At 40.8% G+C, this 19,933-nt stretch overlaps 1 protein-coding gene across 2 annotated transcripts in view; it reads left to right on the top strand.

Moving 5' to 3' along the window:
* Nucleotides 1-16,910, top strand: part of OVA9 (glutamine-tRNA ligase, putative / glutaminyl-tRNA synthetase, putative / GlnRS) — a 75,293-nt gene extending 58,383 nt beyond the window's left edge. The window contains exons 21-23 of one of the 2 annotated variants that reach the window (XM_086810642.1): nucleotides 58-147; nucleotides 476-605; nucleotides 16,322-16,910. In XM_086810642.1, the coding sequence (XP_086666768.1) occupies nucleotides 58-147; nucleotides 476-605; nucleotides 16,322-16,419 (318 nt within the window). In that variant the 3' untranslated portion in view covers nucleotides 16,420-16,910. Of the gene's footprint in view, nucleotides 1-57; nucleotides 148-475; nucleotides 606-9,192; nucleotides 9,746-16,321 lie in introns of those variants that run through there. The other variant, XM_086810641.1, reaches the window with a different exon arrangement.
* Nucleotides 16,911-19,933: the final 3,023 nt, after the last annotated feature.

Raw genomic sequence — 19,933 nt, 5'->3', positions numbered from 1 at the left:
TGCCATGTGAATTAAGCTAATGCTGGTAAGCTTCCTCTAATTTGGACGTTTTGGCAGGGAGTCATACATTGGGTTGCAGAACCATCCTGTGGGATCAGTCCATTGAAGGTGGAGGTGCGATTGTTTGACAAGCTATTTCTGTCGGAGGTGAGCTTGATTTTAATTCTTTTTCCCCAAGTTGAGAAGCTGCTGCCACTCCCTGGTCTTGACCCCTATTTTTGAATGCTGGGGGAAGCATAGAGTTGTATGCTGGCCCATAGGCAGAATACAACCGTTATGTGAGGTGTCCATGGGCTGCAGCTAGCTGAGATTGAACTCAAGACCTTTTGTTCACAAGAGTTCAATCAACTACCAAGTCACCTACATGCCGTGGATGACTTGAACTCAACTTACTGTTGATGTGGTGATATATAATACTGGTCTATTTAATAATTATTGCTATTGTATAACAAGAATAAGTTTTTGGCTATTGCAGAATCCTGGTGAATTGGACGATTGGCTTGCAGATTTAAACCCAAATTCTAAGACTGTGGTTGCTGAGGCTTTTGCTGTGCCAGTTCTAACGCATGCAAAGTTTGGAGACCGATTCCAATTCGAGCGTTTAGGTAAGTGTAACCTATAACTTGGGTTTGTAGTTTGAAATGCCATTATTGGCCAACTGCTTTTATTATTAGCTTTTAGCCATTATTAGCCTCTAGTAAGCTTTTTATTGACTGAAGCCAATCCTAATCTCATCCTTGCTAGCCTTTAGTCTCGCAGGCAAGTCCTATAACCCCCTATACCCGAGTAAGCTCTAACCCTAACATTGAGTTGGCACGCCCCCTTAACCTTGGTTATCCTTATCCTCAGCTAACATTGGGCCTAAGCTTAGTTAGGGATATAACAAAACTTCTTGCTTATATTAGAAAGTTGAATCACGTTCTCACGAATTCAAGTAGGAGACAATCAAGTGTAAGCCTAACCTCGAATTCTTATATTCCACCATAGCATCGACAAAAGTTCCCTAGCCCTTAACCTAAACTAGAATGGAACTCGTGTAGTGGATCACTGCTATTGGAATCATAGATTCCCTATAAGGTAACTTGCTTACCAATCCAAACCTATCATGACTCAAAGGTGAGAATTGGATATAATAGAAAAGTAAAATGCAATGAGTCCCACCAAGGCTAACGCTAGCACCAATTCACTGCACAATGGAGCCCTAATACCAAACTATGTGTGTGAGTGCTTGTCACACCAATCACTAGTTGACCTATGCTACAAGGTTATTGGCGTCTCCTGTTTTGCACATCATTTCATTTACAAAGTACTTAGAGCATACACTTGCAATCATGAGCTACAAATGTCCGTTGTACACGCTTTTCCATACCGTTATAAGTTGTACGAGCTTTGTCGCCTCTTGCATAGACATTTGCAATGTATCCACTAATAATCGTATAACGTACCAATAGCTCTCTCAGAGTTATGCTAGTTATACCATGTGGTACAATGCTTCTATCCATGAGAAAATCTCACCACAACACAAAACTATGAAAAGCAATCATATTTTGCTGTGCAACTATTGCTCAAAAGAACAAATTCCGATCACAATATCCCCTCTCTAAGAGCAGTCTTAGTCAGGGGCTGAACTAAGACTTCATTCCTAATGAGTTCATTTGCCAACAGATTATTCTATTGGTTTTTCCAACTTCCGGTCAGAAACCGGTTCCACCAACACTTGGCCTAGTTACCGAAGAAGCAATCAATGTGTGACCGTGTTAGGAGAAATTCCCCACTAGCTTTAGGTTTAGCCAAGGCTTAACTGCGAGCCCTCTCTCCTTGTCTGGATCTCCTTTATTCCACGAGAATCTATCCCCAAAGAGAATCTGTTCCCTATGGATGTCGTAGTGGAGGTTCCACAACTTAGGCAAGAAAGCTTGCAATAGAAAAGAACTTCACAAACCTTCTTGAACAAAACGTAAATCTCGAATTTTCTTCCTTACACCTTCGAGCGTTAGGCTCGCAGAAGAGTACTATCAGATGAAGCAACTTGTTCTCAAAGAATGAACATTCTTCCAAATACACTCAAATTCTTGCCTAAAAGGCGTGACTTTGCATTTCCAGACAAATCCTTCTAAAGACACTAAGCAGTCTTGGATTGCGCTTGCTCTCCAAATGCAAAGCATATTTCCCCTTATTGAGTTCATCTACTATCCAATATCTAGGGATCATACTTCACATTGTGGAGTCACCCTCAAGTTTACCATGTGATCATTCACCACACTAGAGAGATTGACCAAAATAATTGGCTACCAAGTAATCTCCATTAATAACAAGGTACTTATTATTGCTATGTATGGGAAACTTCCAGACACCAATCAATAACTTTAATTTTTTAGTGAAGATGTATTTATATTAATAATATGAAAAGAGTACAAACAATCAAGAGAAGAACTACCCACAAACAATCAAGAGAAGAACTACCCACAGCTGAAGCCAATGAAAGATTTACCTTCCAAAGTTGGCTCCTTGCTAACTAGAAATCCCAACTGATGCACATAAGTGAACTCTTTGATCAAATCTAAGTGTTAAGGTTACGGTCTATGGTCTGCTGAAACCGATCCCGTCAAGTGGAAGACTCCGTTGGACACCCACACGCTTAATAGCACAACTTTAAAACCACAAATTTGAAATGGACAACTTAATACAACTTGAAATTGAAATGAAATGAAATGGAAAGATGGACACCAGCATTGGGGCCGGAACGGGCCGACCCCCCCCTCAATATATGATATATTTACTGGGAGTAATTAACAAATACAATGCTCCATGGGTTCCAAGAACCAGATGATGTCCATGTACATATGAAAACAGTACCAAACAAAATAGGCTCGAAGTCGAAATTCGATGTAGATGCTCGAAGCAGAATGACCACTAGTGTGGTCCAGTCTCTACGATCCTGTGCTTTCACTGGACTCCGCGGAGAGCGCCTCACTGGTGTTCCGAGACCACGCACAAACAGGCGCTCTCGTACTAACGCTTGGCTCTCCTGATCTCAGCACCTTTGGACCGAGGTTCTCCAATAGAGCTTGGACAACCCGGCACCGAACGGGTGTGGCCATATAGGGAGTCGGGAATCCCTTATCAGATTTAAACACAAAATACTTTACTTAAATCTGAAATTCACTTACTTGTGGATGGCTGATAGAGAACCAATACCCGTGGTATTTGTGTAGAAGATGTAGCCACCGAGGAGATGTGAATTCCTCTTGTAGTCGCCAGTGGAGAAGATGTGCAACCTTGTTGAGATGGCACAGCCGCCTTGTAGATAAACTTAGTGTAGCCACCAGGGTAAGTACAACCACAAAGAGCACAGCCGCCTGCTGTGAGCGAAGGAGCACCCGCTAGCAAGGGAGCAGATGTCTGGCTGCAGCATGGAAAGGATGAGCAGCTCGCAGGAGATGGAGCGCACAGCCACCGGTTTTACTGGAGATGTAGTGCACAGCTGCCTGCAGGTGGTGATGCTGTGCACAATCGCCTACAGGTGATGATGCGCAGCCTGTATAGATGGGAGATGTCTGGCTGTAGAAGTGCACACAGCCGCCTGTTGAGAAAAGGCAGCGTAGTAGTTCTTGAAATGGAGGTGGAGCCGGCTGATTTGAATGGGCAGCCGTCAGTAAATGGTGGGCAGCCGCATGTGGATGGTGGGCAGCCTTGCTGAAAGACAGGCGCTTGCAGCTGCCAGTAGATGGTGGGGAGCCTGAAGCGTGTGCAGTTGGTAGAGTAGCCAGCCGCCTGGGAAAAACAAGCGCAAGAGAGATGGTCGCCGGTTTCTCAACGTAAGAAGGTGATCGCCGGGTGATGATCCACGCTTGCATGTGGGTGAGGAGTGTGGGTAGGTGACCATGCCCACCCCCCCACTCACTTAAGTGGGGCTCCCCACCTTGGCCCCTAAGTGGGTGCCCAAAGGGGGTGCCCACTTTTAAATGAATGTGAACACTTAACCTTATAAAACAAAAGGTCAGGAATAAAATATTAAAAACAACATGTGAATTATACTTACCAGCTGTTCACATGCACCGAAACTCGTCAGAATACAGAGCAGACTTCACGACTCACTGGCAAGCGTCCCCGCTCAGTAAGTAACACGTCAAGGAGGCAAACACAAAAATACATCGTCTTGACCAAAAAGCCCACAGGATTTCTCACCTTTGGTGAATGCCATGCTCAACATTTGGAAAGATTAGTTATCTTATTGTCCACCGCAGATTGGAACCACACCTTGGAGAGTCACCTTAGTTTAGAGACAAATATAAGTGCAGTTGGCCAATAATTGTTGGGAGCAAGGCCTTATCTCTAGTGTTTGTGTGTGTACCATGTGTATGTGTTTGTGTGTGTGAACCACCTCTTAGAGGCGTAAAATAATATCTAGATATTTGTGTGATGTGACATAAGCAGTGATGTCAAGAGAATGTTGGCCTATGAAGGTTTTGTACTTCATGGAAAAGATATCAAAAATCTAATACAAGTCACATCATTATTATTCTAGTCATGTCCTGTACTCTCTCTAGCGTCTCTCTTTTCTCTCTATCACTGGTGCCTGCTCCAACACCATAGCCATGGGTTTCATCTTTGACCTTCCATAGCATGTGCTACTACAACCCTAAAAATCCTAGACGGTATCAGAGATTTAGGTACTCGCTTGTGCCATTTTCGCCATCTACTTGACATTCCCACTGCAGGTCACCCACATGCCTTTGCCCGACTGATGCGCATCATTGCTGCTAGCGGTGTGCACTCCTATCTGAACACGCCCAGGTGCTGCTCTGTTCACTGCCGTCAACTACTGCCCAACTTTATGCTATGCTGCTGGACATACTCGCCTTCTGGCTGTTGCCACCCTCTTATGCTGTGTGGCCTCAATTAGTCCTTAAGCCTCAAAGTCTTAGAGTAAGGCTTACTAAAGCTCTTATTATAAGGCTTAATAAAGCCTGATTGAAAGGCTTCTAAAGAGCAACAAAGGGTGCCGCTCCGCTACTAGCAGCTGCCTCCAGTGGCCTATCAGTTACAGCATACATGCCTGCAAAAATCGACAAGGTACAAAATTATTTGCGGCTTTTCAAGAATCTACCTTTTGAAAAGCATCCATGAGAGCCTTTTAATTTTGTGCAAAATCCCACTTTATCGAAGCATTAATCCCGACTCCCCAATCATTTTTCAAAATTGAGGGCATATATCAAGGAATAGAGAGTTGCTACAGCTCCCTATATCATTAGATTCAAAAGCCCTAATTTTTGGGAAAGCCTAATTTTCTGAAAATCCTAATTTTTTCCGTAGAAAAAGAGATGAAAAATCAGCTTTATGTGATGATTCAACCTCTGAGGCACCAAATGAGTAGGCCAAGTCGGAATCAAAGGGAGATGATGAAAAATGTGGTGCCATAGTGCACAAATGTATGCGTTTAATTTGTGTGTATTTGTGGGCTTTAAAAGTCGAAGATATTTGTGTGTTTGTTTTTGTTCGTGTTTATGTCTTGTTTTGTCTTCTTTGTAATCACCTCTGGCCACCAAATGATGTATGCTATGTGAAATGTGGGGTTGGTCTTCTTCCAGTTGGTTTACTCTATACCCAAGTGGCACCATTGCAGACATGAGAAAATGGGATATGAGTCCATGATTTCTCCTTGCAATAGCAAGAGAGAGAGCACTGGAGGGGGGTTTGTTGGGAGCAAGGCCTGAGGCCTTATCACTATGTGTTTGTGTGTGTGAACCACCTCTTAGAGAGGTAAAATGATATCTCGATATATGTGTGATGTGACATAAGCAGTGATGTTAGGAGAAGAGAACCTTGCCCTATAAAGGTCTTGTACTGGAAAAGCTATCAAAAATGTAATACAAGTCACATCATTATTATTCTATCGTGTATTGTACTCTCTCTAGCTTGTGTCTCTCTTCTCTCTCTATCACTGGTGCTTGCTCCAACACCATAGCGATGGGTTTCATTTTTGACCCTCCATAGCCTGTGCTACTACAACCCTAAAAATCCTACAATAATAGCCTTGTTGTAACTTGTGATTATATAAGTGTGCCTTTGGCTCACTTATGATTATTATGAGAGATCCTAACGGTGGAGAGATCTCGTGAGGTAAGAGACTTCGACGCCAACAATAGTTGTACGTGGGTAGGTGGTTTGGTGGAATGGGGAATGAGGTATTATTAGCTTTAGTCATTATTAGATAGCTTTAGATTGACTCAAGGCTAATCGAGATCCCATCCTTGCTAGCCCTTAGCCTCTTGGGTGGGTCCTATCAGTCCTTATGCTTGGCTAACCCTTAGCCTCTTGGATGGGTCTTATCAGCTCTAATGCCTCGCTGAGCCCTTACCTTAATCTTGGGTTAGCACATTCTTATTGGGAATCAAGGTCTTGTGTGTGAACCCACTCTTATGTATGTGATAGTATTTGTGTGTGAACGACCTTGTAGAGGGGTTATAATAGTATTTAGATATTTGTGTGTTATAACTTATAACGCAAGCAATGATGTCACTGAGGCAACCTTTGTAACCTATAAAGGTGCATGTACTTCATCAAAGAAATCAATCAATAGTCACATCATTGAGTCATGTACTTCACTCTCTCTAGCTCCATAGCCATTTTTGCATTCACCTTCAAGCCACCATAGCTCATCCCTGTTTCAACATGGTATCAGAGCATTGACTGTCGCATGGCCCGACTTCACACTGTACATCGTCTACCTGCCCGCTTATGCTCAGCCGCCTTACTGTTGTAGCCCACCAGGAGACTACCTTGCGTAACCACACGAATTGCAGCCACGTAGTCAAGTGTTGCTTGCTTGTTTGCCAACTTCTTCAATTAGCATCGCCAACAGCTACCCGCCTTTGAGCTGCACAGCAGCAGCAATTGCTTTCATCATCTGCTCCTATATATATATATATATATATAGAGAGAGAGAGAGAGAGAGAGAGAGATGCAGCTACTCGATACCTGGAAAAAAAAAGTCAAAGGTCAACTCTCCATATCAGCTTCAGCAACAGTAATAATAGACGTACAATAAAATTGATTTGGGTTTTTTTCTTCATTCTCTACAAATGTGCCTAATCAAAGTATTTACTCTTAATTACTTTGATTCCTGTTCAATATTCTGATGTTGACCATTGATGATTATACTCAATCCATTCCTCAACAACTTCTTTGACATTTTCCCAATCAACATGGCCTTCAAACACAGGTAATTGTCCATACCAGTTAGTCTCTCTCACACTGCGCACATCACTAGCTTAGTTAAAATGTAGCAAGTAAGGTGGAAATTCCCCTAGAAGTAGGGGATCATCCCTATCTTGAACATTAATGATTGGACCTTTTAAAGTCCAAGTTATGTGTTGTTTTCTGTTCAATTGTGTGTTGTTTTCTATTGTGAGTGTGTGACTTGATCTTGTGTTGTCTCTATCCATGGGATCCCATAATTGGCATGTGAAACTCGAGCCATGTGATTTATCCTTGACAAGGAGAAACTGGCATGTGAAACGATGAGTCTAGTTTTATCCTTGACACAGCATGAGGTAATCCCTTGAGGGCGGGTTTGTTGGGAATCAAGGTCTTACTTGTGTGTTAACCCTCTCTTATGAGTGTGGTAGTACTTGTGTGTGAACCATCTCTTAAAGGGGTTATAATATCTAGATATTTGTGTGTGTTATGATGTAGGTAGTGATGTCATTGAGGTAACCTTTGTAAAATCTATAAAGGTGCATGTACTTCATTGAAGAAATCAATCAACAGTCACATCATTGATCGGTGTACTTCACATCTCTCTAGCATTGTCTTCTCTCTTTAAACACTCTATCTTTGTCTACTCCATAGCCATGGCTGCCTTCACCTTCAAGCCACCATTGCTCAGCCATCTCCTTAACCTCGGTTATCCTAACCCCAGCTAGCACTAGTCCTAACCTAGTTAGGGATGTAACAGTTAGCTTCCATGTGCACCTTGTGACTGACCACGTGCAGCACTGCCTAGTTTCTGTTGTTGTTGCTTCGATCTGTGTTTCTTTGTAATTTTTGTTGTAGGAGTGCCCATCTCTGCTTGTCACACATATGCCCTCTTATGCATGCCTTACTGCTCTTTTTTTCTACATACATCTTCTGCAAACTGGCTGCCATAACTTGACTGTTTTCCCATGCCATGGTAACCATGGCCTTTCCCAACATATGCTCATGGCATCTACTATGTAAACTCCTCACGGTTTATAATCATGTCCGCAAATTTTATGAGTAATGGAAGTACCGTGCATGTAATCCATACATTATCAGATTTCAGTGAATTTCTGACCACAGATTCTGAAGGCTTTTCCAGCTGACAATCCAAGTCTGCCACATGATTGATGCCCCAAAGAACTGTAGTACTAGCAAGGCACTTCGTGCACATGAAAAGGATGAATCTGGTGAGATAGATGCACCTCTCACCAGATCTACTTGCTCTTCTTTAAACAGGTGACTTCCTGCTCTTTTCTAGTACTCATTAGAGGACACTTTGGAAGACTTGTGCATGAGTACCTAAGCAATATAAGTAGAGGTTGATTTATTGGGCGTTGGCGAGAATAACTTGAGCCTCATATGAAAACACTTTCCTCCAGTAGTCTTGTTTCTTACTTTTAGGCTGGATGCACCACCTTATATTTAAACCTTTATTGAGAACAATTCATTCTTTTTGAGGGCCAAAAAGAAAATAAACAAAATAGAAAATGTTATTTTGCAAATTAGAATCATGTGCCAGGTCTTTTGTTGAATTTTTTTCATCACTAGGCCTTGTGAATTGTTGAAATTTTTCATAACTCTTTTATGACATAATATTTGTATCACCTTTTGCCTCATTACTGCACTAGAAGTTGATATCTTCTAATAACAGAACCGTGGATTTCTCAAGGCTAATCTTGGACTGGTTGAGGCTGAGGTCGAATTGTAAATTTTCAAATATAATGAGCAGAATTGAACATAAGGATATGTGGCTGCTCAACAAAAATTTAGCTGGCATCAACATCATCTAACCTGTGTAGGAGAGATGGTGTGAGTGCTGCATTGTTCATGTTTTCTATAATGTCGTGCTCCTTGGAGGAGTGTGCAAAGCCCTCCAGAAACAACGTGGCTGGTATTACCAAACATGCTACTGCTTCGTTCTGTCTTTGATGTACGCTTTTCTTGCAGGCTATTTTTGTGTGGATCAAGAGACGACGTCTGAAAAGCTAATCTTTAATAGAACAGTCACTCTTCGGGATTCATATGGCAAAGTTGCTGGAAAATAGATACTGTCAACTTATTTGGAGGATGTAAAAACTAAGTGGAAGTGCTCCAGAAACGACATGGCTGGTAATTACCAAACATGCTACTACTTTGTACCGTCTGTGATCTATATGCTTTTCTGGCAGGCTACTTTTGTAGGGATCAGGGGGCCACCTCTAACAAGTTAATCTTCAATAGGCCAGTGCAGAGTTGCTGGAAAGTAGACACTGTCATCTTATTTGGATGATGAAAAATCTGTCATGTAACTTGTATACAGAATTTTCCCAGTTATTGTTGACTGGGTGGGGTTCTGAGAGCTAGGTGTTAGTTGCATTTAGCTGAGTATTGTATGAACCCTCAAGAACTTTAGCATGTACATAAAAATGAAACAAATTGGGCGAGAGGGGAGTTGGAACAAATCAGCGGTGGTGGTCAAATTTTGTATTACTCTGTGATTATGAAGAGCAACTTCTACTAATTTCCAAGTCCCTGAAATGGAAGTTGATCGAAAATGCTTACCTTTTCTTCCTAAAGGATGCATGCATTATCATGTAATGTTCCTTCTAATTTAGACTCGATGCAGTTAATGTTTTTGGTAATTAACACTCCCTCGTCACCAATGTGTAGGGGAGGGACTCATTAGGGGGGTAAGTTGGTGAGATGTGTGCACCATGTGCCTTTACCTAGGCTATGTCTCTATTGCAACCTGATGGGCAGCACAGGCAATCGTCCTCCTTTCTCCGAAGAAAACCATTCCACGTGATGCTTCCGATCAATGCACTTTTGTGTTGAATAATTAATCAATGGGCCAAACGACATTTTAAAAAAAGGGTGGTAGTTAGTGTGAAAGATTCCCTTCAACTCATGCCCAAAGTGTGAAATGCTTCTCCCAAGGAGGATGTACAGGTTTTAGAATGTGGAAATTGGAACCTTGCATAGTCAGCTAAGTTGACATACTTTCAATGAGAAAATGAGTGCTGGTTGTAAGGGAGTGGGAGAGATGTAACCAAGTGCAGCATCTCCATTGTCTAGGTGTGAATTCCAAGGCCATTAAGCCTTTCTCTTATGATCACGATGTTGACCTTACCCAAAGGTCGACAAGTTTCCCTATGAGGTGGTTGAGATTGATATGTAGATCTTTGTATGACAGCAGCCATCGAGGAAGCACTCGACTGGTGGCGTTGAGCAAAGGTGGCCATACAGTAGCTAGCTAGCAAGATTTCAATGCGAGTCAAAAGTGGGTGGAAGGTTAGTGGAGGTTGATCATTGGTTACACGATACTTCACATTGGTGTGTGGTTTACTCGTTTAATCCATTAGAAAGATGGTAAATCACATTTTTGGTATATCTTCGCTCTAGCTGCACAAGGAGATGTTCATTGACGACTATTAGGTAAAAAGTCATGTTTTTTTTCTCTCAAGTAATTTTCTTCATAGAAGCTTTATTGCATAGCTGCACAACAATTTGAAGGGAGAGGATACATTAGAGCTAGTCTTTTTTTTCTACAAGGTGTTATTCCATTCCTAGTCATACATGGGAATTTCACCTAGCTACACACCATACTAGCCCACAAACTAAAAATATCTATTACTAGAAAAGTACACAACTTAGTTTTTCATGGTCGACATGTAGACGGTCTTTGAAAATTGTTTTTTTTACAATGTGACCTTAATAGTCTTTCTAAAAAGTTCATATGTTTCAAAAAAGTATCTTACTCATAGCACAAGACATTAAGTTTTTAAAAATGTTGCCTACTTATGCTCTTATAGGCATTTTGAAAAAACAAAGCTTAATTTTTAAAGTTCACCTGGAATACACTCGTTTTTAAAGCCTACTATAGAACTGCAAGAGAGGGATCTAGGGACTCCACATAGTTTGTTCAACGCCTAGAATAGTCATAGGTTCATGAAGAAAGCCATGAAAGCTTGTGTAAAAAGCTAATATGTGTAATGGGTCCAAAAGGAAAATAGGTAAAAGGTGCCAAACACACAAGACATGTGCCTTTTATAGTCCCAAGGTCCATGTGTCGACATGTGTAAAAATCTCTAAGTTTCCTGTGTCTAGGTCCATGTTCCATGTGCATGTGTATCCTTAAATCACTTCATTACAAACCATCACCTCCTACAATGATTTGGTCCTCAAAATCAAAGGGTGGTCATGCACAAATAGCATATACCAAAGAGGCTTTGTACAAAAGTGAAACTTAAATCTAAGGGCCATATGTGACGACATAGAATTGGCCAAGAAGTATGCAATCAAAAACCATATTAATATGTGTCGAATAGCCAATCTCCAAGGTCAAATGGAAAGGATAAGAGTGTACTGTCGAAGATGAGGCTAACCATGCAACCACTTGGATCAAAGGGAAATTCAAGCTATGCAAACTCCAAAGCAATGACTCTCATATGTCATGGATCCTCGAAACCAATGTGTAATGGCCCTCATGAATAGTGGAAGTAAGTAATAGCTCCCAAGTCAAAGGAGAACGCTCTCATTCCCATCGTCGCGACCATAATACGAATATGACATACAATGTATCCACCAAATAAACCCATAACTCATGGAATGGTCTCGGAACAAACAAATCACCCTGTAAGCCAAAAATCACAATGTGTATCTGAATGACATGCCCCTAATCATATACCGTACATCCCAAGTAGCATATAATGCATCCAAAGACAAATGTCAATGCTCCAAAGAAGATAGGATCATGCCGATAGCCATGGGAGCCAAATGAACAGAACTCATAGTTGACATCATGCAAGAACAAATGTGAACCAATGCCATCATCCCATGTAGCATAACTCGAATCCTCCAAGACATGGTCCACTACAATCTCATATATAGGAACATGATCCATACCATGTAACATATCCTCATGTGCAAGATCATCTACATGGTATGATCATCCAGAGTAAAAGCATGATCAACAAGATCATCATTAGCATAATCATCACTAAATACTGACAGTGTATCCACACATAAGAAATAAGTAGTATCATCAACCAAGTCACTGATTATGGCATCCTCAAAGTCTCCAAGGTCATCCTCATAGGTATAGTCTATCTCTATCAATGGTACCTTTATATGATCCATATCCCATGATAAGTCAGCCTCCATCATTATTGGATCAAAGAAGATGCCTAGATCAAATACAAACTCAAGATCCACATCATATGATCTAATAAAGATCAGATCCATGGATCTGATCTAATAAAGATCAGATCCATGTGCATAATCTTGTCTCTTCTATGGGGCCTCTCCTCAATATGTAATTACTACCCTCATGTGCAATGCCTGACTACTCAAACACATGAACTATATCCACAGTAATGCTGCCATGAAAGCTATAAGAACTAGGAGTAGTGGATGAATCATGAATGCCTCCACATGTGAAAACCCTAGGAGAGTAGCCTCACACATCTAACACAAGAAACTCAAGCATTATGCTCAAAGTATCACATGAACCTACATGTGAAGTATCACCAATGGACATATCACTAATCATGTACTCATGCTCATGATCATCTAATGCATCCAAATGATTCCTAGGAAGGTAGGTAGATTTAATATGTGTATTATCACCCACGATGTGGTTAGTTCCATGCTTGCACCCGAGATCATGTCCACATGATCTAACTCACACATTAATACCACATGTATCATCATCATGTGTATATGTATCAATATCATCACCATATGCATGTGTATCAATATCATTGTGTGCATGTGTATGATCATGTGTGTGACACATCATCATCATCATCACCTGCATAAAATACAATGAATGGATCTGTAGGTGATATGAAGTCAATGGGACGAAGGATAGTAGATGTCGTGGCCGAGTGATAGAAACTTTTGAGTTCCGTGCGAACACCACTGCGATAGTGGCATATGTGTAAGCATGCATCATACACGTCCGGACACCTCCAAGGACCCAATCCTGTCATGCCATTACTCGCAAAATGCTTCCCATAAATGACAATCATGATCAACATCTACCACATAGCCATATGTATCAACACCAAGATCATTACCATTCATCATCCAACCATCCTGAAACTCCTAATATGTCATGCCCGTAGAGTGAAGACATGTGGCAACGTGGCGCACATCCTAGTACATCTTCATGATGCACCAAAATCCTCGGGCTCAATCACATCTCTCCACATTTAGATATTTGTGTGTTATAACTTATAACGCAAGCAGTGATGTCACTGAGGCAACCTTTGTAACCTATAAAGGTGCATGTACTTCATCAAAGAAATCAATCAATAGTCACATCATTGAGTCATGTACTTCACTCTCTCTAGCTCCGTATCCATTTTTGCCTTCACCTTCAAGCCACCATAGCTCATCCCTGTTTCAACATGGTATTAGAGCATTGACTGTCGCATGGCCCGACTTCACACTGTACATCGTCCACCTGCCCGCTTATGCTCAACGTTGCTCGCCTGAGAAATGCGTGAGTGTCTTGTCCCGATGGCTACTCGATCGACAAAGCGCCCAATTCCGATTTGTAGTAGTTGCTTAACCAAGCACCACGATGCCGCCTTACTGTTGTAGCCCACCAGGAGACTACCTTGCGTAACCACACGAATTGCAGCCACGTAGTCAAGTGTTGCTTGCTTGTTTGCCAACTTCTTCAATTAGCATCGCCAACAGCTACCCGCCTTTGAGCTGCACAGCAGCAGCAATTGCTTTCATCATCTGCTCCTATATATATATATATATATATATATATATATATATATAGAGAGAGAGAGAGAGAGAGAGAGAGAGAGAGAGAGGGAGAGAGAGAGAGAGATGCAGCTACTCGATACCTGGAAAAAAAAAGACAAAGGTCAACTCTCCATATCAGCTTCAGCAACAGTAATAATAGAGGTGCAATAAAATTGATTTGGGTTTTTTTCTTCATTCTCTACAAATGTGCCTAATCAAAGTATTTACTCTTAATTACTTTGATTCCTGTTCAATACTCTGATGTTGACCATTGATGATTATACTCAATCCATTCCTCAACAACTTCTTTGACACTTTCCCAATCAACATGGCCTTCAAACACAGGTAATTGTCCATACCAGTTAGTCTCTCTCACACTGCGCACATCACTAGCTTAGTTAAAATGTAGCAAGTAAGGTGGAAATTCCCCTAGAAGTAGGGTATCATCCCTATCTTGAACATTAATGATTGGACCTTTTAAAGTCCAAGTTATGTGTTGTTTTCTGTTCAATTGTGTGTTGTTTTCTATTGTGAGTGTGTGACTTGATCTTGTGTTGTCTCTATCCATGGGATCCCATAATTGGCATGTGAAACTAGAGCCATGTGATTTATCCTTGACAAGGAGAAACTGGCATGTGAAACGATGAGTCTAGTTTTATCCTTGACACAGCATGAGGTAATCCCTTGAGGGCGGGTTTGTTGGGAATCAAGGTCTTACTTGTGTGTTAACCCTCTCTTATGAGTGTGGTAGTACTTGTGTGTGAACCATCTCTTAAAGGGGTTATAATATCTAGATATTTGTGTGTGTTATGATGTAGGTAGTGATGTCATTGAGGTAACCTTTGTAAAATCTATAAAGGTGCATGTACTTCATTGAAGAAATCAATCAACAGTCACATCATTGATCGGTGTACTTCACATCTCTCTAGCATTGTCTTCTCTCTTTAAACACTCTCTCTATCTTTGTCTACTCCATAGCCATGGCTGCCTTCACCTTCAAGCCACCATTGCTCAGCCATGTTTCAACAATCTCCTTAACCTCGGTTATCCTAACCCCAGCTAGCACTAGTCCTAACCTAGTTAGGGATGTAACAGTTAGCTTCCATGTGCACCTTGTGAGACTGACCACGTGCAGCACTGCCTAGTTTCTGTTGTTGTTGCTTCGATCTGTGTTTCTTTGTAATTTTTGTTGTAGGAGTGCCCATCTCTGCTTGTCACACATATGCCCTCTTATGCATGCCTTACTGCTCTTTTTTTCTAGATACATCTTCTGCAAACTCTGGCTGCCACCATAACTTGACTGTTTTCCCATGCCATGGTAACCATGGCCTTTCCCAACATATGCTCATGGCATCTACTATGTAAACTCCGCACGGTTTATAATCATGTCCGCAAATTTTATGAGTAATGGAAGTACCGTGCCTGTAATCCATACATTATCAGATTTAAGTGAATTTCTGACCACATATTCTGAAGGCTTTTCCAGCTGACAATCCAAGTCTGCCACATGATTGATGCCCCAAAGAACTGTAGTACTAGCAAGGCACTTCGTGCACATGAAAAGGATGAATCTGGTGAGATAGATGCACCTCTCACCAGATCTACATGCTCTTCTTTAAACAGGTGACTTCCTGCTCTTTTCTAGTACTCATTAGAGGACACTTTGGAAGACTTGTGCATGAGTACCTAAGCAATATAAGTAGAGGTTGATTTATTGGGCGTTGGCGAGAATAACTTGAGCCTCATATGAAAACACTTTCCTCCAGTAGTCTTGTTTCTTACTTTTAGGCTGGATGCACCACCTTATATTTAAACCTTTATTGAGAACAATTCATTCTTTTTGAAGGCCAAAAAGAAAATAAACAAAATAGAAAATGTTATTTTGCAAATTAGAATCAAGTGCCAGGTCTTTTGTTGAATTTTTTTCATCACTAGGCCTTGTGAATTGTTGAAATTTTTCATAACTCTTTTATGACATAATATTTGTATCACCTTTTGCCTCATTACTGCACTAGAAGTTGATATCTTCTAATAACAGAACCGTGGATTTCTCAAGGCTAATCTTGGACTGGTTGAGGCTGAGGTGGAATTGTAAATTTTCAAATATAATGAGCAGAATTGAACATAAGGATATGTGGCTGCTCAACAAAAATTTAGCTGGCATCAACATCATCTAACCTGTGTAGGAGAGATGGTGTGTGCTGCATTGTTCATGTTTTCTATAATGTCGTGCTGCTTGGAGGAGTGTGCAAAGCCCTCCAGAAACAACGTGGTTGGTATTACCAAACATGCTACTGCTTCGTTCTGTCTTTGATGTACGCTTTTCTTGCAGGCTATTTTTGTGTGGATCAAGAGACAACGTCTGAAAAGCTAATCTTTAATAGAACAGTCACTCTTCGGGATTCATATGGCAAAGTTGCTGGAAAATAGATACTGTCAACTTATTTGGAGGATGTAAAAACTAAGTGGAAGTGCTCCAGAAACGACATGGCTGGTAATTACCAAACATGCTACTACTTTGTACCGTCTGTGATCTATATGCTTTTCTGGCAGGCTATTTTTGTAGGGATCAGGGGGCCACCTCTGACAAGTTAATCTTCAATAGGCCAGTGCAGAGTTGCTAGAAAGTAGACACTGTCATCTTATTTGGATGATGAAAAAACTAAGTCATGTAACTTGTATACAAAATTTTCTTAGTTATTGTTGACTGGGTGGGGTTCTGAGAGCTAGGTGTTAGTTGCATTTAGCCGAGTATTGTATGAACCCTCAAGAACTTTAGCATGTACATAAAAATGAAACAAATTGGGTGAGAGGGGAGTTGGAACAAATCAGCGGTGGTAGTCAAATTTTGTATTACTCTGTGATTATGAAGAGCAACTTCAACTAATTTCCAAGTCCCTGAAATGGAAGTTGATCGAAAATGCTTACCTTTTCTTCCTAAAGGATGCATGCATTATCATGTAATGTTCCTTCTAATTTAGACTCGATGCAGTTAATGTTTTTGGTAATTAACACTCCCTCGTCACTCACCAATGTGTAGGGGAGGGACTCATCAGGGGGGTAAGTTGGTGAGATGTGTGCACCATGTGCCTTTACCTAGGCTATGTCTCTATTGCAACCTGATGGGCAGCACAGGCAATCGGCCTCCTTTCTCCGAAGAAAACCATTCCACGTGATGCTTTCGATCAATGCACTTTTGTGTTGAATAATTAATCAATGGGCCAAACGACATTTTAAGAAAAGGGTGGTAGTTAGTGTGAAAGATTCCCTTCAACTCATGCCCAAAGTGTGAAATGCTTCTCCCAAGGAGGATGTACAGGTTTTAGAATGTGGAAGTTGGAACATTCCATAGTCAGCTAAGTTGACATACTTTCAATGAGAAAATGAGTGCTGGTTGTAAGGGAGTGGGAGAGATGTAACCAAGTGCAGCATCTCCATTGTCTAGGTGTGAATTCCAATGCCATTAAGCCTTTCTCTTATGATCACGATGTTGACCTTACCCAAAGGTCGACAAGTTTCCCTATGAGGTGGTTGAGATTGATATGTAGATCTTTGTATGACAGCAGCCATCGAGGAAGCACTCAGCTGGTGGCGTTGAGCAAAGGTGGCCATACCGTAGCTAGCTAGCAAGATTTCAATGCGAGTCAAAGGTTAGTGGAGGTTGATCATTGGTTACACGATACTTCTCATTGGTGTGTGGTTTACTCGTTTAATCCATTATAAAGATGGTAAATCACATTTTTGGTATATCTTCGCTCTAGCTGCACAAGGAGATGTTCATTGACGACTATTAGGTAAAAAGTCATGTTTTTTTTCTCTCAAGTAATTTTCTTCATAGAAGCTTTATTGCATAGCTGCACAACAATTTGAAGTGAGAGGATACATTAGAGCTAGTCTTTTTTTTCTACAAGGTGTTATTCCATTCCTAGTCATACATGGGAATTTCACCTAGCTACACACCATACTAGCCCACACACTAAAAATATCTATTACTAGAAAAGTACACAACTTAGTTTTTCATGGTCGACATGTAGACGGTCTTTGAAAATTGTTTTTTTTACAATGTGACCTTAATAGTCTTTCTAAAAAGTTCATATGTTTCAAAAAAGTATCTTACTCATAGCACAAGACATTAAGTTTTTAAAAATGTTGCCTACTTATGCTCTTATAGGCATTTTGAAAAAACAAAGCTTAATTTTTAAAGTTCACCTGGAATACACTCGTTTTTAAAGCCTACTATAGAACTGCAAGAGAGGGATCTAGGGACTCCACATAGTTTGTTCAACGCCTAGAATAGTCATAGGTTCATGAAGAAAGCCATGAAAGCTTGTGTAAAAAGCTAATATGTGTAATGGGTCCAAAAGGAAAATAGGTAAAAGGTGCCAAACACACAAGACATGTGCCTTTTATAGTCCCAAGGTCCATGTGTCGACATGTGTAAAAATCTCTAAGTTTCCTGTGTCTAGGTCCATGTTCCATGTGCATGTGTATCCTTAAATCACTTCATTACAAACCATCACCTCCTACAATGATTTGGTCCTCAAAATCAAAGGGTGGTCATGCACAAATAGCATATACCAAATAGGCTTTATACAAAAGTGAAACTTAAATCTATGGGCCATATGTGACGACATAGAATTGGCCAAGAAGTATGCAATCAAAAACCATATTAATATGTATGTCGAATAGCCAATCTCCAAGGTCAAATGGAAAGGATAAGAGTGTACTGTCGAAGATGAGGCTAACCATGCAACCACTTGGATCAAAGGGAAATTCAAGCTATGCAAACTCCAAAGCAATGACTCTCATATGTCATGGATCCTCGAAACCAATGTGTAATGGCCCTCATGAATAGTGGAAGTAAGTAATAGCTCCCAAGTCAAAGGAGAACGCTCTCATTCCCATCGTCGCGACCATAATACGAATATGACATACAATGTATCCACCAAATAAACCCATAACTCATGGAATGGTCTTGGAACAAACAAATCACCCTGTAAGCCAAAAATCACAATGTGTATCTGAATGACATGCCCCTAATCATATACCGTACATCCCAAGTAGCATATAATGCATCCAAAGACAAATGTCAATGCTCCAAAGAAGATAGGATCATGCCGATAGCCATGGGAGCCAAATGAACAGAACTCATAGTTGACATCATGCAAGAACAAATGTGAACCAATGCCATCATCCCATGTAGCATAACTCGAATCCTCCAAGACATGGTCCACTACAATCTCATATATAGGAACATGATCCATACCATGTAACATATCCTCATGTGCAAGATCATCTACATGGTATGATCATCCAGAGTAAAAGCATGATCAACAAGATCATCATTAGCATAATCATCACTAAATACTGACAGTGTATCCACACATAAGAAATAAGTAGTATCATCAACCAAGTCACTGATTATGGCATCCTCAAAGTCTCCAAGGTCATCCTCATAGGTATAGTCTATCTCTATCAATGGTACCTTTATATGATCCATATCCCATGGTAAGTCAGCCTCCATCATTATTGGATCAAAGAAGATGCCTAGATCAAATACAAACTCAAGATCCACATCATATGATCTAATAAAGATCAGATCCATGGATCTGATCTAATAAAGATCAGATCCATGTGCATAATCTTGTCTCTTCTATGGGGCCTCTCCTCAATATGTAATTACTACCCTCATGTGCAATGCCTGACTACTCAAACACATGAACTATATCCACAGTAATGCTGCCATGAAAGCTATAAGAACTAGGAGTAGTGGATGAATCATGAATGCCTCCACATGTGAAAACCCTAGGAGAGTAGCCTCACACATCTAACACAAGAAACTCAAGCATTATGCTCAAAGTATCACATGAACCTACATGTGAAGTATCACCAATGGACATATCACTAATCATGTACTCATGCTCGTGATCATCTAATGCATCCA

This window comes from Cibotium barometz, chromosome 16 (assembly GCF_041138505.1).
Source record: "Cibotium barometz isolate CiBa-2024 chromosome 16, ASM4113850v1, whole genome shotgun sequence".
Lineage (NCBI taxonomy): Eukaryota > Viridiplantae > Streptophyta > Polypodiopsida > Cyatheales > Cibotiaceae > Cibotium > Cibotium barometz.
Note: the sequence above shows the minus strand (reverse complement) of the source record. Positions and strands in the feature narration are given on the sequence as shown.